The 25,103-nt window shown below is 41.2% G+C and overlaps 1 protein-coding gene across 1 annotated transcript; it reads left to right on the top strand.

The window, feature by feature from the left end:
* Positions 1 to 1,289: 1,289 nt before the first annotated feature.
* Positions 1,290 to 24,632, top strand: impg1b (interphotoreceptor matrix proteoglycan 1b). Its single transcript, XM_078276687.1, has 17 exons — positions 1,290 to 1,356; positions 5,637 to 5,852; positions 7,033 to 7,199; positions 7,340 to 7,368; positions 7,732 to 7,766; positions 7,885 to 7,931; positions 8,054 to 8,203; positions 9,983 to 10,041; positions 10,341 to 10,528; positions 10,626 to 11,012; positions 16,288 to 16,934; positions 17,398 to 17,487; positions 22,085 to 22,304; positions 22,713 to 22,923; positions 23,672 to 23,857; positions 23,995 to 24,178; positions 24,531 to 24,632. Exons 1-17 carry the CDS (start codon positions 1,290 to 1,292, stop codon positions 24,630 to 24,632), a joined length of 2,985 nt encoding a protein of 994 aa, XP_078132813.1.
* The last annotated feature ends 471 nt before the right edge of the window (positions 24,633 to 25,103 follow it).

The following is a 25,103-nucleotide window of genomic DNA, read 5'->3' on the forward strand; positions in this document are numbered from 1 at the left end:
TGTTGCTCTTGAAGAGGATATTTACTGTCACAAATTGTTAACAACCAACAAGGGGCGGCTAATCCTCTTTACAAGTAGAGGCGAGGGTGGAGACTTAAAACATGGAGCCTTCCCCACTCTTATACACCATAACAGGAGAGGTCCCACATGCTTATTTCATCACAGCCATTACCATCAGCACCCACTATTAATTAGAATAGAGGAACGGAATCTTTGATGGAGACTTTCCTGATCCGGCTTTTTTTCTTTCTTTCTGCGAAGCAACACCAAACTGTCTTTGGATGGGACAAATATGGAATAAGTGAGCATCAGAAAGACACCTCAGGAAGTGGAGTTGGGTTCATTGGTTCCTCCATCTCACAGGTAACAGTGCAGATAACAGAGGAGGAGGATCAAGCAGCATCAGCAACAGCCAACAGGGTCAGGGTTAGATGTAGACACTGCTCTTTACAGGAAGAAGAGAGGCCTGAACTTGGCTGTGCAGCTAGAGTAGGAATGAGGCACATTGTTTGACTGGTAGCCGGGTGAACAGCACAGAACAAAAGGGCAATCCTGACCTCACTTGGCACCCACAATTGTTGGTCTGAGAGGCAGGAATTTGCTGTGGGCACCCAGGAAGGATACATCTAAACTGAGAGAGAAAAGAGGAAGAGCTAGGCAGTTGGACAGTGACATGTAGAGGCAGATAAGAACACACAAAGATTCTGGGCGTCAGTGATCAATTTGGGGCAACTGCAGGGAGTAGTTATCTGGTCGAGGCTGGTTGGCAAATCCCCAAGTTTGTTCAGCTGACAGATGAGGGTCCAGAAGGTGGCTAACAGGATGAGGCCAGGCGGCCACGTGGACTCGCAGGGATTACAAGCAGCAAGAAGAAGGTAAAGGGATTAGACTCAAAACGGAGCCTGATTTTTTAACCTCGTCACTGTTTGTCACACTGACAGCATAGAAGAAAACTCCTGAGCCAAACCACCGTCTCTCCTTCCTCTACCTCTCCTCCCTCCCTTTGCTCATCTACTCATGCAGCCACCTTGGTTGTTACAGGGATCCAGCAACATCCAATAACTAAATTCTGCTGAAGAACTGAGCTGGAGCACAAATAGGAGTGGACGGGACACCCTCCTTTTGGTACATGCTAACAAGCTGAAGACCTTGTCAGCACAGATGTGGACACTGTTGCACACTCTGCTAATGGACTCAAGATAAAAGAGTTTGTGGATTTTATTGTTGTTTGCAAGAGTCTCTTTACAAATGACAACTTTGGGCTTGAAAACTACATAAATTAACCCATCATGCTTTTGAAGTCAGGAATATTCTTCACTTTGTGTCTGTTTACCCTCCAAGCAAGTCGAATCAAAGGTAAGAATCCTGTAGGAAGACTGGTATTCATGTTGAGATTTTTCTTTCAGTTTGTGCATTTCTGTTATGATTGGAGAAAGCAATGCTGTTTGTATTCACACAGACATTTGCATTAGTGGCATCTTTGCAAGTTTTTTTTTTTTAACAATCTAACTCTTTAAGGCTGCACTCTTAGCAAGTACAGATGTAATTCTGTATATATAGCAGTAAGCCACTAATATATTTCTACTTGCTTCTTTCACACACATGCCAAGAAATAAGGACCCAACTTTGGAAAATGAAAAAGGTCACTGTTCATTACTTTATGTTTAGATAATGACAAATTATTATTTGATGTGAAGACCTTCCTGCAGGTTTATCATTGAGGTTCTACTGTATGACGGGACACTTAAAGAGGTGGTGATCCACTTCAAGGGCAACAAGGTTTTTCTATCTCATCCTCAAACAGATTTTTTTGCGAGCCAGCGAGCCACTTTTGAGATTATGGATAGTCACTATGAATTATACGGCATACGACATATACGGCATACGACATATAATAGATGTTCACTGAGAAAGATAGCATCATTTCACAAGTGATAACATTTGCGTCTGCACTGGTTGTCTTGTTTAATGTGATGTGCTTGGGTGAGCTCATTATCCTGAAGTAAACAAAAGCCATTCTGTTCCCAGTGTCACAGGACGCTAATCTTTTCTGGCTTGTAATTCTGCTGTGAGGCCTTTTTGCGGCTACACTGGGCATTTAGGCCTGCTCAAACACTCCGTCCTCTCACTCAGCCCCTTGTGTCTCTGCATGTGCAAGTCAGGCTTCAAGCTTACCAATTTCCAAAAAAATAATTTAAAATGCATTGAAACACACATGATTTAGCTAAATTTCAGGCCACCCTGATTTGCTGAAATGTTTGCAAGTGGAAGGTTTGTCAGTTGAATGGGTCTGCCTGACAGACACTAAACTGGGGAATATTTGCCCGACAAAGCTAAAGGCTGCAATGTCAATGCCCACACATTCTTTGCATGTTCTTGGTGTCGGGCCAAATTTGGATTTGATGAAAACAATATTGTTCATTGTAGAGGTTATTATTTAGATGTAATACAGTGATTACCACAGTGTTTTCTTTTCTTGCTCTACCATTTATGTCTAGCTAAATATCAATGAATGCCTGTGTTTTTCAATTTTTAATTCTAATTCCTGAATTATGACAGGTAGCACAACAGACATGCATATTCCTACTTCCGTTGTGCTATGACAGCATAAAGAAGGTTTACACAATGTCAACAACATACTGTATCTATACAACAACCACCACAAACTCTGACCTGTGAACACAAGTCTCTGTCATTCTCAACGAAAAACAGAACATTTTAAGCTTCACACAAGGCAGTTTGTTTGTGTGTTAGCATGCCCAGCTACACAATCTTTTTTTTCTCCCCCAACTAAATCTTAACACATATTCAAGTTGAATGATAATACAATGTGTGAGGGGTACAATCATGTTTTAGCATTGAATCACATACAAAACAAATACAATGGCACAAACAAACTCAGAGAGAATTCATTTCCGTAAAACTGTAGTTATTAAAATTCCGACATATCCATTACATAATTATTATTTTTAATATCATTGTTATTATTGCCATAAATAATGGTTCCTTTCATTACTGGTAACTCTTTCATTTTTTTGTTAAATTAGAATATCAGTATATCCAAAGAAAAGAAAAACAAGAAATCTTCCATATCATTTTTACAAATGTTCTAATGATCAACTAATTGATTAATCAACTAAACTTATTATTACTATCATTTCATGACTGTACGATCAATGTAATCAGAATTATCTAAATAATTAAATATTTGTATTAATGTTTTATATCCAAATACACTATTATTACCTTATGCAATACTATATATATATATATATATATATATATATATATATATATATATATATATATATATATATTATTAGTTAATGATGCAGGGCTCATCTGCTGCATTACATTAGCTTGTACATACGTTTATGATATTGTGTAACATGCAAATGCAAATTCACACACTTGCAGCATGTTCTTGCTTGACACTCTCTGGACTCTTTCTGTGTTGTTCTCCTGCTTGTGGTCCAGCATCTCCAGCTAAAAGTTCTGTGTCTGATGCCAATATAACAGAAATTATATTATTTACACTCACTCTTTTTATATTTTTGTTATCATTATGTTCCCTAATCCAAAGGAGGCACAGTCTATTATTTGGGTCCAACAACCTCCAGCCTGTGTTTTGGGGCTTAGAAATCCTGGCTTATTGTCTTAGAAAGAGGTTTGCCACCTGGCATCAATGAGACTCTTTCTTCTAAAATAGCTTTATTCAATGGGGTGACTGTGTTCGGGAGTGTTGACTGGCACGCTGGCTTGTGCAATGATGTGGAATTACCTTCCTGTAATTCCTGCGGCTGGCTGAGCTTGTTTTCTTTACTAAGGTGACATTTTCCTCATAATGTGTGCAGCATTTCAGTGATATCATTTAAGGAAATAGTCCTGTCTGTTATGGCTTGAATGTTTTTGTTCGGTTGGATTGTTTTTGTTAGCCACTAAAATCAGTTGGGTATCCACCTGTACCTCATTTTAATCTCTTTAAGGTTTGCTTTGCACGCACATCCTTTTTCAGCTGTAATCCTCATGCCTGCACTTCTGCATATTCACACCTGGACGCTGCCCAGCACCACTTCATCCTTACACTTTTGGGCAGCTTCAGTGATGCAACTTGGGTCAAGTCGCCCAAGGGCATCTCAGCAACTGCTCCTTAGGTAGAAGAGAATGTTACTCATTCGCTTTCTCTACACATCGGTGCACTTTCCAAGGATTCACAATGAAACCTTTCCAGTCACAAACCAGCTCCTCAATACTCTAGGACCTGAAAGAGATACAAAATTCACAGGATTTGTTTCTGCTAAATTGTCCCTAAATAGACTGTCAGGGACCTGCTGTGTATAATATACTTTTCACTGCAAAGCCAGATGCTATTTATAGGCAGCGGCAGATCAAGCAGCAGTTAACTTACAGTAAGAGGGCTGGACAGATGCCATGAGGTATCTTGTTGAAGTGTCTGTCAAATGAAATACTCCTCCTCAGTGGTAGTTGGTGTTAACTGCCTGATTCTTGGATACACACTACAAGACTAAGAAAGGTAGATATTGAAAGGGAACTTCAGTGACTTCCATGCAACTTGATAGCGTGTTTTATTATACCGCCAATGCCCATGTCTCCACAAACAAATTCACAAGAAAAGCTTTCTGTCAATATATAAAAGGTCTCAAGCCCAACAGAGCTCAGTGTGATTCCGCAAATCACTTTCATATATTCTAAATCAGGATTTTGATTATTAGCCATAATGTCGTAAACATCCAAGGTAGACTTACCATGAGCTATGAGATTGTGAAATTGGTTTATGCTCCCCTGAATTTGTATGATATCAACCTTGTTTTAATAATGTTTTATTTCTGATGTCATGGAGAGGTACTACACAGTGTAACAGCGACGTCTCTGATTGGTGGAGTTCGCTGTTCGCCACAATGGAAATGTTTACAGAACCTGAAAACGGCTAGTGAGCTGCTACTCCTGAACTCTACGATCGTTATGTACACAGTCTTGTACTTTTGCCTTTTCTTTCACTTTCTATTTTTGTTCTTACGCCCAATCAAATGTATTATGGTCACGATTCATCCTGTAGTTGGTTGGCTTGGTTACAGGCTTAAAACTCTTTATATAAGTATTTTCTGAACGGGAGTAAATGAATAGACGTTTTAAAAAGTGTCCGGTCATTGTTGAGTTCTATATGAGATAACCCTGATGGCATCACTGTGACATCATCAGGGTTGTTGCTGTTTTCACAGGATGAGGTTCAACTGATCTTTGTGTGTGAAATTGGTTCAGTGCCCCTTTTTCAAAATAACTCTCTGTTTTGCTTGTGATAAAGCAAACTGAGTTTTGTTGCCAGCAAATACTATTTGTGGTTTTGCTTTCATCCATAAGGGCAAAGGCTACATGTTTTAAATGAATAGCTACGTCATTAAAAATCAAATATACCCTTATGATAGATAAGCAAGATGTTTGTGTTTGCATAATTTTCCACCTGAGAAATCTCACACTTACATGATAATCAAAACAATTTCAGCTACTGTACCTATCATGAAGTGCTCACACATGTTTTATGTTTACTTGAATACTGAATACTGTACAAATGATTATATTTCTTCCTGAACTTACAACTTCACTGACTGCTCTTGCAGACCTTCATGACCACGGTTTTTCTGGACTCAGGGATGTGAAGTACCGACACTTTCTAGAAGCCTCCAGACCTATCAGACACACCACAAATGTCAGAGCAGAGCAGGATGGACATCGGACGAAGAGGTCAGCGCTGCTCACCACGGGGGTCAAGGTGTGTCCCCAGGAGACGATGAAAACAATCATCAGCAGCCATTGGGCCTATTACAAGCTCAGAGGTAAACTGTAGACTTTGACGTGAGCTCATGTAATTGTGAATTAACTTTTTGAAGTTTAACTTTATAATTATGACCTATAGTGAAATGATAAGCCTTTTCTTAAACATTGACTCTGTGTCAAAATGAGAATAAAGCACTTAAACAGTTGGGCAAATTTCTGCTTTGAAGTTTTGTGCAGTTTGGAACAAAACGAAAAAAGATACTCTAATCCTCTCAAAAGGTGTATGGTTCTCTTCATCTTATCAATTGATGTACATACACATACATGAAGCTTAATACAGATGTTTGTTATTTGTCTCAAGTGTTTAGAGCCTGGTGACACTGACACGATGCCACTGAATGATGCACTAAAGCTCTTTTAGGGATACACATACTGAAGCACTTGATATAATGAAGTTATATGCAAATATTCTTTGTTCAAGAGGGATGAATTGTGGATGATTTAAGAGGCAAACATTGCTACCTTGGCTTGTTACAATGGCATTGTATTACAAATTGTTCCACAACAGCTGCTGTGGCGTATGCTTTTAAAATCATCATGGCAGATTAATTTGGTGTATTGGATGTAATCGCACTGCTCCAGAAATGAGTTTGTCAGAGAATGGATTTCCCACAGGCATCAAGATATTAAATAATGTGGAGCTTGTTTCCCCCCAAAGTGGCAGATAAAACATACTGTGGCTTCAGGGGCTATTTGTGCTCCTGATTTTAATATTCACATAAATGTCATTGACATGCAAAGCCTTAAATATACAGTTTGACATTTACTGAGACAGGCATTCCTACTTTTTTGTGCTATCACGTTAAATATATTTCATGATTTATTGTAGCATTGTGCCATTCTAGACTGTTATGTGCTGCATATTCATATGTGAAGCTGCCAGGAAATGTTTCTCTGAGGGGAACACAATCTTATTGCTTAATCGCTAAATCAAAATCCCCACATGCAGAGATGCCAAGATCAATACCAGCAATCCATTTTATCTTCAGTCATTTGAGTTCTCCATGCTGTAATTTTCATCCTGTCTGCCCTTGTTGCAAATACAGTATATGTAAATCTAGGTCTAGTCATCCTTTATATGCTTTTTAACATATATATATATTGGATGTATTTTATTCTAATATTTTCTGAGAAAAGTAAAAAAAAAAACATCCACAAAATTACATGACATCTTTTCAGTTTGTCAGGAAGCAATTTGGGAAGCGTTTCGGATCTTCTTGGACAGAGTCCCAAACTCAGAGGAGTACAGAGCCTGGCTTTACACCTGCCAGCATGAAAACCTCTGCATGGACGACCTGGCCCAGAACTTCAGCAGCTCTCAGGAGCATCAGGACCTGGTGGCCATAGTGAGTCAGGCACCCGAACACAACTGAAATACCTTCAGTAGTCTACTTTTATGGCAATATGTTCATACTGCAAGGCAGATTTCTCATCAGTCTACAGTGTGAATCTGTGATAGTTAATCTTGTTTTTTTTTTATTTCCAGAGAGTAGCTGAGCAAGCTGAAATTGAAGGGTACGTGTAAACCTTAAATTTTGTGTTAGATGTGAGTTACCTGTTTTTAGAATCCGCCTTTAAACCAAAATATGTGCAATGGACAAATGTTTTGTTTGTTTTTAACAGTGCAAAGTGTGAAATAATTGGTAAATAATGTAATGTTTTCATTTTCGCAGAGGCAATGAAAGCATTAGAGGCACCTCTGCTCAAAATGTTAAAAGAATGTTTGAACCAACATTTGCCACCCTAGACAGAAAAATAAATTTTGGGGATATTAGGCAAAAATAAATATGGGATTCTTGACCATCTCAGGAATTTAGTAAAGCAAATGTTCATTGTCGTCTAACTAAATTTGTAACAAAAACATTATTTTATTTTCAGAGTTATCACTGGAACCACAGAGTCAAGAAGGGATTGTGAGTTGAACACTAACGCACCAATACTGTTCAATGAAAGCAATTTAATTACCTTATAAACTATCAATACATTTTCATAACATCATACATTAACAAGTGAGTTGCTGTTTTGTCTCAGGCACATGGACACCGGCACCTTTTCTGCTACCAACTGAGGCTGACGTGGTAAGTTAACCCACAACGTTTCAGAATCGCATGTTAAGGTTTTGAATATTTAACACTCCAAGCACACACAAAATCAGGTGGCACTAGTCTAACAACAGTGTCATTTGAATTTTCCTTGCCAGATCCCAGAAGACCCCAACATGATCAAAGAGAACTATGAGGAGTATATTGTTGAGTTTAGAGTCACTATTGTGGACCCGGCATACAATAAGCTGCTCAGTAATCCAGGGGTCGCCCAGTACCATGAGATCACACGAGAGCTCACAAACAAGGTGAGAGCCAAGTGTAACTTTACAGACCCACAGTGAATGTTAGCTGTCTGCTTCTTTACATTTCTTTACACCTGATAGCAGAGCTGTGTTTTAAAAGCTTTTTAAGATCCTTCTGAGGGTGATGAAACCCTGAAATGTTACAGAAAAAGAAGCAAGTGAGATCTGCTGTGGTAAACATGTGTGTGTATTATTACACTTTTTTTATACAACAGCTGTTTTGTCACCTGTAATCTCTTTGCGGACAAAAAAATCCTCCTCCGTCTCGGCCTAAATTACTCTCCCCTTATTCTACAGTACTGTTGTATCATTATGCAAGCTGTCTTACAATGAGATCAATGTGATTGCCAGCTTCTATGGCATTGTTAAAGGTGCACTATGAGTTCCTGCATGGTTGACATTCCAAGTAAATTCAAAACAAAACAGAGCAAGCTCTCCCCTCCCCCCATGTTTCCATAACTGTCATGACTGACTAACTGTCACTAACCCCCACCCCCTCCCCCAACCATCTTGTCGTGATTGGCTGGAGTGTTTTGTTGTATTTTGGTGCCTATCATGTGCCTCTAGTGTTTGTTTGATGAGTAAGACCCCTGTGTTGTCTCCTGAGACTGGGCTTTTTCACAGTGTATTCAGGGGGCAGGCAGCTAGCAGATCAAGGAGAGATGCCCATGATTTGAGACAAAAATGAAATTGCGCTGAAACCATGCAGGAACTCATAGTGCACCTTTAAGTGTAAATCTCACCCTGGTTGATTTAACACCTTTTGAATATTGTTAAATCTTTAAGACTTTAGGTAAGACTTCTAAATGACCACAAGCCTGAAATAGTAAGATCTAATCATAGATTATCTCTGACTAAGAAGGCATTGGCTGAGGCTCTAAACACAGTTCTTAAGAATGACTTCTACTGGTATAAAACCATTAGTATATTATTTATTTTTTTCAAAGAACTGAATGTTGGCTGTAAGAATGTAGTGCAGCCACTACAGAAAGGTCAATAAGGTCATAGAGAAATGCGAATAGTGTGCACTTACACTAATCAGGTTCATTCCTAAAACTTTGATGTCAAGCCTTCAAACATAATGGAAATGTTTGCCCTATTTAAAAACGACTGTAGTTTTTGTTGTCCATCTTGCTGGATTAAGAAACAAGAGTAACTGCATCTGCGTGTAGCTGTCATGGCAACTACCAATTCTTAATATTACTTAACTCTTTTTACCTGTTGGCAGTTTGCCTAATTCTTCCCGTCATTTCAGATGCCCAGCAGAAGTCCTCGATGTTACCACCTTTAGCTATCAGCTGACCTCCATACTTAATCGTTTTGGCTATAGAAAATAGCATAATACACTTGTTACAATTGTTCCACAGTCCAAGGTGATGTCTTAACATGTCTTACTGTGTCCAACCAAACTGTCCACAACTCAAAGATATTCACTATGGTGTATGACAAAGAAAAGCATAAACATTCTCACAGTTGAGACACTGGAACCAGGGATTACCATTTTTGTTTAGAATAGCTGCCATTCATTTTCTGTTGATCAACTAACTGATAAGTCGAACTGTTGCAGCTCTAGTGTACAATGCAGCAAATGTAATGTGTTGTTTTTATTGGCTGATGTGCTAATGTCCAATGAAAACATATCTTCAAAATGCTTCAGTAATAAAATCACTAAATAGAGAGATCATGGTTTTTACTAGACGGCAAAGCCCAATACTGCAAAGCAGAATGATTGGAGAGAAAATGTTCATGTTTTTTTCACACTCTTGTTTTTCTTTTATTTAGATGATTCGTGTGTTTGAAAAAGTTCCAGGATTCAAAGAGATTCGTGTTCTAGGATTTCGGTGGGTTTAGTTTTATTAAAGGTTTTCTTAATGGATTAGCTGTAATTGTGCTTTGTAATTATGATTGATTTTGACAAAACAACAAAGTATAAGAAATTTATGTTTGAGCTATTTATAGCTCAAACATACATTTCTTATACTTTTCCCCTGAAGTAACTTTTGTTGAAGCATTATATGGCTCAAGTCTCAAGAGAAACTATAACATCTACAAAATACCCTCTTTTGTCTTAGCAGACATCCATTACCAGTAAGGTCTGTCTGTTCTGAGTGTTTCTAACATGATTTGTTCTGTTGATCAGCTCAGAGGATGTGTCTGTGCGTTATGCCGTGGTCTTTAATGGAGAAACAGAGCTCAACGATGAACCTGAGGGTCTTGAGGAGCCTGAAACAGACGAGGATGTGAATGCTCCTAAACTGAAGCACATCATCGTAAAGGCCTTCAAACAGGAACCGTCACTGGACATACAGACACTCAGTTTTGAGGCTGGTAAGCATATATATAACATTTAACTAAATAGACTAATACGTTAGTGCTCAGAATAGGATTTTAAAGTGTTATAAATGTTTTAACTCTTCCTTTTCAGTAACCACAGTTTATTCAGTTGCGGAGCTCGGCCTGAACCATGTTAAGGGCGTTGTATCTGAGTTCGACACCACACAGGCGCCAACAGCGGACAATAGTTTCCTCCCTACTGTGGCAGTGATAGAAAACTCTTTGGAAGCTTCTGCAATCAAACCAGAAACACACACTGTTGTGCCTTTCATCCCAAACATCTTCCCAGAAAGCACTCCTGCCGTCATCGATGAAACTCCATTAACATCATCAGCAGAGGAGGAATCCACAGTAGATTCTGCTGAGGAGCCCGGTGACATTATAACATCAGGCGCATATCTGGAAACTATCACAGAGCAGGGAGAGGAAGCAGAGCCAGAGGTGGAGGAGATACCACCAAATGAGCCTGATGACGGAGGTGAAGCTGAACCTGAAGAACAGGTGACAGACGGTAAGGCTGCTTCAGGTCTTGATTCTGCTGATGGTGGGAAAGCAGTGGGAGGATGTTGTTATGGTCTTAAGACACAAGATACAGGAACAGCTGATCGGGGAAAAATAAAAAGAACACATCCCCTGGATAGAAAAGTAAGAGGGAGAAGTACATTTTAGTTGTATTTGAGTTGATGTTACCAAAGAAATTAATATCTAAAAGTAGACGGAAAATTCTTAAGAATAGGAGTAGATGAAAAACAATTAAGAATTTAACGCATTTTACTGTGCTTCATTTAGTATTAATATTGTTTAACAACACTTTATTTGATTAGTCTGATGATGATCCACACTTTACTTGGTGGTGAAGAAGTATCTTTTTCCTTTTTTCTGTATGCACCATTAACCTAAACCCTGAGAGTAACTTTAACTGGGATATAAATGTTCAACTTAATACTATTGCATTGTGTGACTTTCTAGTGACACATTCAAGCCACTCGATAGTGAATATCAGCACTGGACTGTACAAATAAAGACTGGCCTATTTTTTTCTTCTTTTACTAACACATATCTGCACAGAACACTTGCATCGTAGGAAATGGAAATGGCAGTACAATAAGACTCTGTGGTTTGGTTTTTTTCACACAGAGATGCTCCCTGCTGAGGCAATACATCATATTGAAACCCATTAACAAGCAGCGGCCTGCTGGTGGTCCAAACTCATGCTGTACAGCCAAACTTTGTTCAAACCTGCAGAACTTCATTTTAAACTCTAGTAGAGTTTCCAACAAATGTATCAGACTTTTCAAGATGAATTTGGGGTAAATGTGTATGAAATGATGCACTAAACATTAACAGTATTTTAATTTGACGGACCCCATCTAACATGAAAGTTAGATGAAAGATCGATACCACTCTCACGTCAGTGCATTGAGTTTGGAGCTAGAGCTAGAAGGTTAGCTTTGCTTAGCATAAATACTGGAAGCAGGGGGAAACAACTAACCTGGCAATTTTCAAAATTCCAAAATCAGCCAACTTGTACCTCTAAAGCTCACCTATTGCCTCAGTTTAATTTGTAGACATAGTAATGTAAATTGACTGCTTCCAGTCTTTATGCTCGTTAGGCTAATTGCTTCCCAGCTCTTAACGATAGTTACGTATTGTAACTCCAGATTCTATGAGTAGGCGCAGCCCTCTAAGAGCTATCGCTATTGGGTTTATCCCTTCGCGCATGCGCAGTCGTGAAGATTTTGTTTCGCGCCCTGTGCCTTACGTCCGCAGATACTGTATATTACAGTGGAGCGACCAGAGATCTGCTCCCAGCATTTTTCTTCAGCCAATGTTGGTGAAGCAAGGTGGCCCGAATCTTAGAGGGCTGCACCTATACTCATAGAATCTGGAGTTACAATACGTGACTATCGTTCTATTTTGTATAGGCTTCGTCCTCTAAGAGCTATCACTATTGGGTTAAGGGTGAAGCTGCCGTTGTCAACGCCACCTGCGACACAAGGTCCACAACCAGAACGTAGACTAATTCATCTTCCTATTTCCACTGAACAAGGTTTAATGAATCAAAACATTATTTTGATGAGAAAAACCCTCATCATCATGAGTAGGCCTACTGATCGTGAGGCCCATGTCATGTGGATTGTGAAAATGTTTTATGGTGACAAAAATTAACATCACAATTAATAGCTGCAAAAAAGGATGGAGACAGCAGCAAAACCAAACCTGACAGTGGATCATCCGCTGTCAAGTGCGGATAAAACTGCGTGAGTGTGAACGGGCACGGGGACGTCCAGGAGGCTGCTGCACTACAGGCGTGGGTGATAGCTTCACACAGTCAACGAGACAGACGCTGCTCCGAAAGAGTTGCACCTTGTGTGCGTTCTCTGTAGTTAACGAACAGCCGCTGTGTTCATCTGATGTCTGTCGTGCATAAAACGTACTGGAATAACGTGTGCACCGACCAGGTCGGTGAGACGCCTCCTCCGTGTCGTTTTTAATGAGGCGGAGGGAAAACTCCCTCGCCCGAAGGTTGTTAAAACTTTCGGTGTGATGATAGATTTGGCTGCTCCCGTCCCCTCTAATGGAGAGGAGAGCGCATAAATCACACACCCTCTTAGCCGACATCAATGTGAAGGAGGAGCGCTGTTTTTAGTGACAGCATCCTGAGAGGGGCTTGTGCCAGAGACAAACTTCTCTCTCTGTAGCCCTCGTGGCAGGATGAAATGGCCGCTACGTAGGCTTTAACCGTAGACGGAGCCAAATCATTACCCTTCTCCATGCACCAGCGCTGGAAAGCAGACCAACGCCCTGCGTAACACGCCGTAGTAGAGGGGGCTCTTGCGCCCTGAATAGTGCGCACCATGGCAGGGGGCAAGCCTAGTCTCTGCAAGTGTTTCCGCTCAGTTGTGATAGAGCGTCCTCTTGCCACGGTAGTTGCCAGGGGACTCTAGCAGCTGAACCAGAGTTGGAAACCAGGATGCGCTCGTGCGCTCCGGTGCCGCTAGAATGACTCTCCTCCTGGATGCATTCCAGGAGGCGAGGGATCAGAGTGACCGGGGGGAAAGTGTGTAGGAGGGTTCTGGGCCAGGGTTGGTGGGAGAAGGCGCTGACACCGAGGGGTGGATTGTCCCATGTGCTTGAGGAAAAACTACAGTGCGCTCTGTGTGTTCTCTCATGAGGTGAACAGATCCACCTCCGCTTTTCCGAACCTGCTCCACAGCTTCTGAACAATAGTGGGATTCAATTTCCACTCATTGTGAGAGGGCCCTCCCCTCGACATTAGGTCTGCCGCCCGGTTCTCCTCCCACCACCTGTGACTCGCACATTCCTCCCCAGCCGGTAAGGGACGCGTCCGTGTACACTGTCACGTATTACGTCTCTTTGCCCAGGGGAACCCCGGTTGACAGGGTCCGGGGGTTTCCCCAATATGCCCGGTCTGACTGAAGGCGGGATGGTCTGCATCCACCACTTGTGGCGTTTAGGGTCGAGGTGCTGAAAATGGAACCACCTCTGGATTTTCCTCATGTGGAGGAGACCCAGGGGGACTACCACGTGACTCGCAGACATCATGCCCAGAAGACGCATCACAGACAGCGCTGACACTGTCGCATGAGGCGTGATACGTGACAACAGAGAGCTTAGTGCATCCAGCCTTGGCGCTGACAGTGGCTCTCATAGTGGTTGTCTGTAAGGGGACCAGCGAGCTCTTTTTGCCAGTTTATGACAAACTCACTGTCTGTAGGTGCTGCCCAAACTCCATCCATTGTGTGGTGCGCAGCTCTCTCCTGGGAAGGAGCCATAATGAATGAATCATCCAAATAAAAAGGGGCTTTGATCCCATTTCTCTGTAACAGCATTTGGAGAATGTGGAACGTGGAAAATGCGTCTCTCAGATCCACGGAAGTGAGCCATACGTGGTGGTGTACACATTCAAACACGTGTCTGACCGTCTGCATGTGGGATGGGTGCCTCATAATGTTCATAATGGAATTGAGACAGGACGAGAAGGGTTCCAGTCTGCCCGTCTTTCCCGGTGTGAGAAGTAACGGGAACAGAAACCGTTCTCTTCTCCTGGAGGGACGCAGGATAAAAAGCATCCTTGCCCGCAGCTCTGCCAGCTCTGACGTCAGAGCAGCTATCTCCCCTGAGGTGACACGGCTATTTCCAACACACCGTTGAAAAGGAGGAGGAGGCTGGTAAACTGGGGTGTATAGCCTTTTGTGATAAGCTTGACAGCCATGCATTCCTGGGTGGCAAGCTTTCCCACACTGCGCCCCGCTCTGAGCGTGCACATCCATGTGTTGTCATTTGACATAGCAACAGAGAGTGCGCCGCTATGCTATGTATTCAGAGAACGCATGGCGGGGCATCGAGTCAGCTCTCCCCGTCCGGCCAGACGGCCGGGGGAGGAGTGACTGTTTAGCACGCACATACTGAGTGGGCGCTCGCTCCCATTGTTTACACAGTATGGGAGTGACCGGGCTCTGCCTACGGCACCACATGTGTGCAAGGCGTCAGAGCCGTTATCTGAACTCGAGATAGCATTATAGCTTGGCGTTATGTGTCCAACTCCAGCTGGAGTGAGACACACGTTCCCGGTGCCCCGTCACCGTCACTGCCGCCGCCGTTAGCGGAACGGCGAGGTGGGTGCTGCCCGCCGAGCCTCATGACAGCGCCGCCATACGTGAAGCTGGAGCCGGGGCTTGGAGGGGCGCAGACCGCAGCCCGCGAGGCGCCGCCTCCTTGAGCCGACACCTCCGTGCCGCCGTTGTGGACGAAGCGTCGCTCTCTAGGAGGTGTGTTACCGCATCCCTTCCACAACCTACAGCCCGTGGCTGCCCCAGCCTCAACGGGGAACAGCCAAGCTTAGCGGTCGTGGTGGATACAGCAGAGCTAGCAGTCATGCTTGTTCAGCGCCGCGGCCACCTAGGCGGTACACTGGTACGCGCGGTCAGTGAGTGAGCATGGACCGGGTTTCGGGGAGATGGCGGTGTGGGCTTCCGTCGACCGAAAGCGGGATGGAGGCCAGCCTCTGCCGCTGTGACGGGGCCGCCGTCCATTTCCCTGGTTAGGGGAATGCTACTCGGCATTCACACAGGTCAAGAACAAGAAGCTAGCGGTGGGCAGGGAGCCCGCCCGCTGCAGATGAGAGAAAGAGGAGAAAGCCGCCGGTGTGGTGCTCCTCGACTGTCCGCTCGGCTGCCATCGTCTGCTGCTTCAGTTCTTCCAGCAGTAAGCGACTGCAGAACTGCCGGTGGCCGGAGGGGTGCCAGCGGGCCGGTGGCAGGATGTAGCCGGTCGGTGGTCGGTACACGGCGGACACCACTGTTCTTCGAAGTCTTCAAAACTGCTTGTCGCTGAAGAAAAAATGGGAGCAGATCTCTGGTTGCGCCACTGTAATATACAGTATCTGCGGACGTAAGAGAGGCCCGTGCGGGGCACAGGGCGCGAAAGAAAATCTTCACAACTGCACATGCGCGAAGGGATAAACCCAATAGCGATAGCTCTTAGAGGGCGAAGCCTATACGAAATATTTCTGAAAAAATGTTGTCAAATCATCAAAGCAGTGAGATATAATAGTTATGTTAGGCTACCTATCAGATGAAACAGAGTAACATGATCCAGCCTAAGAGTGTCCTGCCTAAATTGCAACAATACATGTATATAACAATTTGTGTACCTGTATACTTCTTTCATACACAAAATAACTTTTTCTGGTCATAACACATCTTCTCTGAAATGTTTTATTTTACAAGAACCTGAACCAGCTGGTGGGGTCACCGAGGAACACCCAGAGCAACAGAATGAACTTCCCTTAGTAACTCCAGACTCCCAACCAGAAGAAGTAAATACTGATACACCTGTGGAGGTTTACCTGGACCTGCCAGAGTCTACAGATCCTACAGAGACATCTGTCATAGAAGCAGCAGTCACAGTTGCTACACCATCGCCTCATGAGGATGTCGTCCAAGGCACTGAACCAGAAAAAGACGTGCAGTCTTTGGCATCCCCTGCAGAGAGCGGCAAAGCCCCTGAGGACAGAGATGATTCTAGTGGAGGGCAAAGTGGAGCGACCTCGGTCTCAACAGACCTGCCTCCTAAGAACTCAAACATTCAAGAGGATGGAGCGTCAAGTCAGAACGGGACCGAGGCGGATGTGACTGAACTTCTGGAAGAAGAGAGCGGTAGTGGATTCCCCTCAGAGTCTGACGAAGGCCCGTACGAATCCACGGCTGCACCGGCCATGAGACAAGCCAGCACCCCTCTGATGACTGCAGTAGATAAGGGCAAAGAGTTAGTGGTTTTCTTTAGCTTGAGGGTCACTAACATGATGTTTTCTGATGACCTGTTCAACAAGAGCTCCCCAGAGTATAAGTCACTGGAGAATACCTTCCTTGAGCTGGTAGGTACACAAGCTTTTGTGCTGGATATCATGCTTGTGCATGCTTCATTCTCATATTTGCTTTTGTAGCCCGAGCTGAAAAGTGTGATAAAAGTTTAAAATGTTTGCAACATATAGGCCTACTGTTGATGATGATGATATTTTAGTAAGAGAAAAAAATATTTTACAGTAGTCCCAAATTTGTGCTTAATCTAAATCGTGTTGTCCTGCACAATTGAGGATGCACTTTGCAGCAAGCCTTATCCTCCCATTTTTTAAATCCTAAAATAAACAGTAAATTATAATAAATTGATATTCTTTCTTCAACAAATTGTATTTTTTTATAAAAAGTGTTGAAGTGTGATAAGGCTTTAACCAATCGCCAAATTATTGATCAAATCCGAGGTATGCTAATGCTGTAATTTCAGAGGAGGCATTGTGTTAAGAAATATACAGTATAAAGAAATTATTCTGTTTCACTTAGATACAGCACTCCGGGTCCAGAAACTCGCCAAACCCTGGAGCTTCCAGTAAATCTGGGCCTGGGAGAAAGACGACTTTAGCCTCAATACCGGTATTTTTTTTTCCATATTGGAACTACATCTCCAATGCCTCAGAGAGAGCATGACCTTTCTATTTCTACTAACTAACCTTTTTGAAATGCAGTATCTAACAATCTGAAAGCACCTAGTGTTTCTAACATTTCTGAAGTAGGCTACTCAGCTTTAGTTTTCAGCTTTTCTTTTGTCCTCACATTAGACATTCCACCTTCCTGCTGCAGCCGCTCATGTCTATTGGTTTTATCTACGAGTCTGGTTCTAATGTGACAAGCTTGTTTTTGTGTGTTTTGCCTTAATTATTTTGAATTGTTCTAGAGTTTTGGCTTTTTTTAAGGACTGTTTGGAATCTGTTTGACTCATAATCCAGCACTTCCATTTTGTACAATTTGTGGCTGCAAGGGATTTGTTCTGAGCTATAAAATCAAAAGAGGCTTCTGCTAGTAATTGGAGATTTAAAGAGGTAGACATGCTAAATGGTACATGGTAACACATGAGAATATTGATACCACTCAATCTTCTCATCTAACTCTAACAAGAAAGCTAATAAGCATGTTTCCCAAAATGTCAAACTATTCCTTTAAAGAACAGCATTGTAAGCAAAAGATCTTTTGTCATTTATTTGTACAGCTTTGTTAAGCTCTCTGGTGTGATCATAATGTAGCATACACTCATCAGTTTTGGGACTATACATTTGTGTTTATATGTACAGTGTAAGTGTCGTTAGGCTAATTAGTTTCTCACCAACAAAATCCAGATTTTATTTTTGTACATTTGTTGCTCATATGTATGTTGTGACATTGACCGGTGTGTTGGTGCATATTTTGAAGCCTTAAAGATAAATTTGCAGAGTGAATAAATGTGGAAATGAATTAATGTGGAGCAGAATAATTTGATAATAGGCTTAGTTAACCTAATAGAAAAGTCATGCAGCTTCATGCATTTTGTGTTGCTAAAACTGTATTGCTTTGTACATGGTAGTCTGAATCATGAGACCCGGGTCTGCCTTAGTCATTGTAGGACTCAGAGGTTTGTCACTTGTGGTAAGAAGCTTTCAGTAATTCTGGTCAGTTCCTGAACCACACACATTGTGCTATTAATGGTTCCAATCTGCTTAGTGCGACATCAGTCAGGTTACATCTGTATGCATGTTGCAGTAGTCTTACTGTGTTGGTTATCTGGTATATACATACTATTTTTATATACTACTATATGCAACAAGACAATGAAATAAAATAGATAATTTAGTTTTGGAGCATTTGTGTGTAAATACACATTTTAATCAATGGTGATATGTGCCCTTTACGTTCCATTTTCTGTGGGAAATAGGCTACATTGCACATTTTCTTTCTAGATAATGGTTTTAAATTTGCATTAGCTGGGTACAAGCAGGTGAGGACTGTGTCTCTTAAAACCTGTACCTTATTAACAAACATCAAAGCAAGAAGCATCACTTGACATCCTTATGTAGTTTCAAGGCTTACCCCAAGGTTAAGGGAGGGGACATATTTTTAGGCTTGTGCCCTGCGCTCTGTGTTATGTAAAGGCCTCAGCTTTAAACTAAGGAGGTGCATCGATACAAATTGGATTGTCTGTTTGCTGCAATGCGAAAGGTGCAGAGTTAATGTGAGCTCCTACAGCTTGGCTTAGTTTTCAGAGTTTCTTTGATGATATAGCTTTCTGGGTTAATAATGTGTTATATTTTCATAATTTCTCAATAATCTCATTTGTTATAGTGATACACAAAACATTGAAAAGTTGAGGTTTTGGTGATTCATCTTATGAATTTGATCTGTTTTAATTTTGTATTCTGGAACAGAATGCATAATTTTCCCAATTAAATTGAGTTTTCAATTAGTTTTCATAACATATATAGAAATACACAGTGACTGCACTGGATCAGAGAATACAATATGAAGTAGTAGGGATACAGAAATTACATACACAGATGCATATTACAGATACAAATCTAAAACAATGATGAAAATAACACTCCATCTCCAATCTTTAATGGTTGCCCAAACCGTGGTTACTGCAGCTTTCCTCATTTAATCGATGTATTTAGCTTCCTGGCAAAACTAATGTGGTCAGACGTTTGAGCTGGTAAGTATTTACCGTATACTGTCTATTCTCACTATCCCATTAGGAATAGTCAACATATCTTCCTTTAAATGGGCTACTTAGGCAGAGAAGGGACACTTTGAAACAAATATTTCAAACTGGTCAGTTCTGGTTTTTAAATCACCAAAAAATAGCAGGAACTATAATGAAGAAATGTCAAATAATATTATATTCTGCAGCCCATTTAAATGGACATAATGTAATGTTTTGCTGGATATCAGACCCCATTTGTGATACTGTACATTCCCTGTCTCTCATATATATGTATACATATATATGAACCATTAGCCTACAGTGGCTTAAAGTTCCCCCTGCTATATTTGCCTTTGCCTCCATTACTCCTGTACCTACTGGTTTGTGAAGCAACCAATAAAATTGGACATGGAGGTTGGAATGACTTTATTTGCTACGGCAAATCACTAAAAAAAACATTTTCATGGCAGCATAATATTCCTTGTGTTTTTTTTCTTTTTCTCGACATCAGAGAAGGGATGTTACATCAGGTTTTCCAAAACAAGAACCAGTAGATACATGTGTAACCTCAGAGAAGCATATGTGAAATTACGGTTGTGTTTGTGTCATGCTTTCTACATTTCTATGGCTAAAAAGGAATCTACAGTATATCTGTTGTTCCTTGGTCCACAATACAGACTGCACTGAGGTCTTTTGTGAAAGAACTCGGCTCTGACCTTGTGTGGAAGGCAACAGAGCTACAGATTGGTATCTAATCTACAGTGTACGTGTAATACTTGACATATTGCATTGAGACAAATGGATGACCAAACAGCAAGCTGTGTCCAGTCGTACTGCAGGCTGCTGCCCATTTCTTTGGGGTGTTGGACCCTCTTGTACATAGACTATTAGCTATAGGGAACTAGCCCCCAGTAAACTGTCTGCCAGTGATAAGTGAAGTAACCCGATCAGAGCAGAGCTCCTTAAGGCCTCTTATCTCCCGCTCGACAGCCAGGCCAGCTAAAGCATCGTAATCGCTCTATCTTACACTGCGGCTGTTCAGAGCGGTTCAGATCGATGAACATTGATGCAGGTCCATTACTTGAGCTGGTTGACTTTCTCCCCACCTAAATATCCCCACCATCATAGTCGGAGTCCATAGTCTTAAACGATTGGTTTCTCAGTTATCTGAGCTGCAAGTCTGTGGGAATAGTTTTCAATGCAACAATGTGAAAAATTGTAAGATATGAGTAAAAATGTGGCTGCATAGATTTGATTTTACTGCACAGATGTTTTTTCTAAACCAGGAGTTGCTGCTGCTGATGCTGTGTAATGTAAGGCAGGGGGCATCTACAGAAATGCAGCTAAACTGTATAACAGATATAGAAATTGTAAAACCTTAATTATGTGCCTTGTTTGCCAGTCACTTATAATTGAATATATTTAATATGATTTAAAGGTAGTGTTTGCTTAACCACATCAAATCATGTTATTCCACCAGAATTAGAGGCTGCAGAGATGGCAGTTATTGCTACTCTGCTAAGCTAGGCTAACTAACTTTTAGTATGACTAGTTTGTCTGCTACTTTTATCTTTTTTTTTTTTACTCCATACGTAAAACATATTCAATTACTAAGATGTTGGTTTAATTACAGAAAACAGGCAGAAGAAAGTGGTTACATTAGCTTCAGCTAAGGCTATCTCACCAGCTAGCCTGTAGCTGCTGGAGTGTCACTGCAGTTTGGCTTTTACCTGCTTTTCCCCAAAACATCCACATTTTTAAAGCATTATAATTGATATATGATGAAACAGATGACATAAAGTCAAAGATTCTGGTCAAATTGTCAGCTATGTAGTCTATGCGTTGTGGTTTGTATGGCAGTGTAGGTGGGATAATGCAGAGATACTGGACCTGAGAATATAGCATGCATATGTTACTGTTTAGCACTTACGATACTATAGATTTGTTATGGACTTGTCTGATCTTTTCATCATGTGTTCTCTGGCTCTTCATTGACTAGAAATAGCATGTGTGTTCTGCTGCTTATAAACCTAACCCTAATTTTGTTTGAGATCTAAGAACACAGTCATCGCAGTGTTGGCAGGATTTCATGCTTGCATCAAAATTTGATTATGAACTATTTATAGCATTCACACTGTAAAATGTGACCTGAATAATTCTAAATCAGCCTTGCTACGACAACCTCAGTTCTGTCCTTGTGGAACTTAAACCACAGGTGAATGTGGTCTCTGCTGCACAGATCTTTACTGACACTTGGCACTGACATGAATCTGACATAATTTGATTAACCTAACTATCCAAGTGGTAGTCTTTGTCCTCATAGGCTTGAGAATGATTCCCTTTTTAACCTGTATGATGAAATCAATCTTGCTTGAGTGTTGCTTTCCAAGAACACTCACTAATCACTAACTGCACAGAAAACTAATCTTTCAAAATGAGTAAATTCAGTATAAGAGAATAGTTGAATAAACAGATTAAATAAACAAAGTAATACGTTGCTTTCCTCTTCCTTCCCCACAGCTTCTGCCATATCTACAATCCAATTTAACTGGATTTAAGCAGCTGGAAATTCTCAACTTCAGGAATGGCAGCGTTGTGGTAAACAGCAAGATGAAACTGGACAAACCGGTACCTTATAATGTCACGGAAGCGGTTCACTGTGTGCTCGAAGACTTCTGCAGTGCGGCATCTAAACGGCTCGACATCGAGATTGACAGTCGCTCACTGGAAGTTGAACCAGGTGAAATGTACTTGCTTATAGAGTAGAATCCCTGTTGTGTCGTATGTGATTACAGGATGCAGACATCTCAAAACTGTTCTTGCGCTGATTTGTTCATTCATGCTACAAGCTCAGAGTGTCCTGTCCACAGCAGTCATTCTCACTTTGCTGTCTTTTGCAGTCTGTATGCTAGATGATGCGCAGTATAAATGTGATGCATCTTTTTGCTTGGACGATTTCATGACTGTATTAGACCTCATTAAAACACACCTTGTTCAAAGCAGGCACCCTCAATCCCATCAATCAAAATGTCCTTTCATTTCTCCTCTGAATCAGTGACAGGCAGGTGGACACTGCAGTAATGTTAATGAGCTATCACCTCTCTCTGGTCTTTATTTCTTCAACACGTCTCTTCTCTGTTGGTTTCAGCTGACCAAGCAGACCCCTGTAAGTTCCTGGCCTGCAACGAGTTTTCACGCTGCGTAGTAAACAGTTGGACCGCAGAGGCGGAGTGTCTGTGCGATCCGGGCTACAGCATCGTGGATGGCCTGCTGTGTCAGAGCACCTGCGCTTTGCAGCCAGACTACTGCCTGAATGAAGGCCTGTGTGAAATAATCCCAGGGCATGGAGCCACCTGCAGGTACACAAAAGCTGACGAATGAAAGAAAACACAGACAGCATGACCTCGGCTTGTTTAAAGGTTTTACATTTTTAACTAGAGAATGTACTAGACTGTACCTTAGTCCTATTTCAAAAGCATACCTTAAGTCTTTACAAATCCCTTTCTATCTGGCAGGCATTACTTTGCACTCATTTCACTATTGTAACTACCTATCTACCTACCTATACTATCGTTATTGTGTTGCAAGCACAAGCAGGGACTGTATTGAAATCATTTGCTTAATAGTGCATTCAAGGTTATTAAAGATTTGAGAGTTGACTACTGAAAAACAACGCATTCTCACACTCAGAGGACACATATTAAGCAAATCAGCAGAAGATAAATGTTAAGCAAATATCGATGCTGTGGAGAGGATCATGTTTATCTGTTAGTTTCCTCACAATTATTATTGATGTTTATAGCAGCCAGACCAGGCAAGACTTAATGCAGAGATCATTCAGTTATTTAATCAAAAAAAGTGGTTTCATTTGAATTGGAAAGCTTGGCATTACGAAGAAAAAAATCTGTGATGATTTAATTGGATGGCAATTTTATGTATATTCGTGAACACATCATGTTGTATTTATTCGTTACATTATTTTCCACAAGGTAGAAGTAATAATTATTTACATTTCTTGGCATTTCTTTTGTGCCTGCCTATCAAAGTGAAAGACTTGTTTCCAGGGTACTTCTCTTTAACCTATATTTGTTTTGTCATCTCTTTCAGATGCCCTGTAGGCAAATACTGGCACTACCACGGAGAGCGCTGCAACGAGCTGGTGTTGATGCCATTAGACCCTACGCTAATTATGACCTGCCTCGTGGGAAGTCTCTGCTTTGTTTGTGCCATCATTGGCATTTTGTTATTTATTAACAAGAAATGTATAAGGATCCATAAGGCTGTAGCTTTGGTGTAAGTATGAGCCCTTTTATTCTTCCTATTTTTAACTGTTTTTTGTGTTTCAGGTCAATGCAGTTGCAGTGATTTTGTGATGTTTTGTATTGTAAACTTTTCTTTTTATTCACCACCTCATCTCCTTTACATTGTAGGCACACCCCTGCTCCCTATGCCTTTGAGAATACTTTGAGGGTGAACCCCGTATTTGAGAATGATGATGGTGTCTTAAGTCAAGTGTCCACATTGCCATGTCCTTCAAGTTCTGCTTCTTCCCAATCCCAAGAGTCTGAGCAAGAACATTTTGCCTCAATTGAAAACATACATCTGAGTATTGAGGTACACAGTTCTGTGTGCACAAATTACTAAAACTACTAGTCACTGCTGTACTACTGTTAAACTAATACGCTCTAACAAACTCTCTGCAAATAATTGGATTGTTTTTCCTTCCTCTCAGCCTCCATATGTTTCATCTTTGTTTTGTATCTAGAACTATAAACTCACCATCAAAGTTGACAAACTCTGTTCAGTGTGGCTTTAATGGTCCTGTGGTACCTTCAGTAGTAGTAGATCTTTCTCTCTGGCAGATTTGTATATTGGTTATGTTGCCTGCTTTCGTTCACATTGCCTCTGGTTCTATGATATATTAATGAAGCACACTGTAAACACAGTCTACTCTCTGTCTCCACAGATCCCCAGACAACTCTACACAACAAGATCAGAAAAGTTAGTCTCAGAAATGGTGGACTTCCATCACTGTATACCACACAATGAGGTGAGGACCGAAGAGTAACGTGATGATTGTTGATTTTGTAGATTTAAGGATACAAAGATACACTCCAAAACCAAAACATCCTAACAGAACGTTAAAGGGAGAAAATGTGGGATATTTTTGGATGCTATGATGAAACAGAAAATGTACATAAACAGGACAATAAAGTATCTTCAGAGACTTCGTACTTTAGCCATTCAGTATGCATTTTAAGTGTTGCTGATATTCAATAACAATAACCTTTACGTCATCAAATATTTTACAGCTCTATGACGTGTGCAAAGGTAAAACACCTGTGCGTGATGTAGGCCTTGCTTATTTTTCACTTACAAACCAAATCATTGTTGAATTTATGAGCGTTTAAACAATAGCTTTATGGGAAAATGATCAGAAATTAACCTTGAAATGATTTCCATGTAGTAAACTCTCAGTGCTTCTGCAATGAAAAATAGTCCCTTTCTTCAGTTAAAGTACATATTTGATTGATTTATA

Source organism: Sander vitreus, chromosome 20 (assembly GCF_031162955.1).
Source record: "Sander vitreus isolate 19-12246 chromosome 20, sanVit1, whole genome shotgun sequence".
NCBI lineage: Eukaryota > Metazoa > Chordata > Actinopteri > Perciformes > Percidae > Sander > Sander vitreus.

Bases quoted from the DNA above. Each gene is read 5' to 3' on its own strand.
- impg1b (XM_078276687.1), top strand. From the start codon at position 1,290: ATGCTTTTGAAGTCAGGAATATTCTTCACTTTGTGTCTGTTTACCCTC. The intron at 7,932-8,053 runs GTAAGTTAACCC...TTTCCTTGCCAG, and splicing joins TACCAACTGAGGCTGACGTG to ATCCCAGAAGACCCCAACAT. The intron at 22,924-23,671 runs GTACACAAAAGC...CATCTCTTTCAG, and splicing joins GGGCATGGAGCCACCTGCAG to ATGCCCTGTAGGCAAATACT.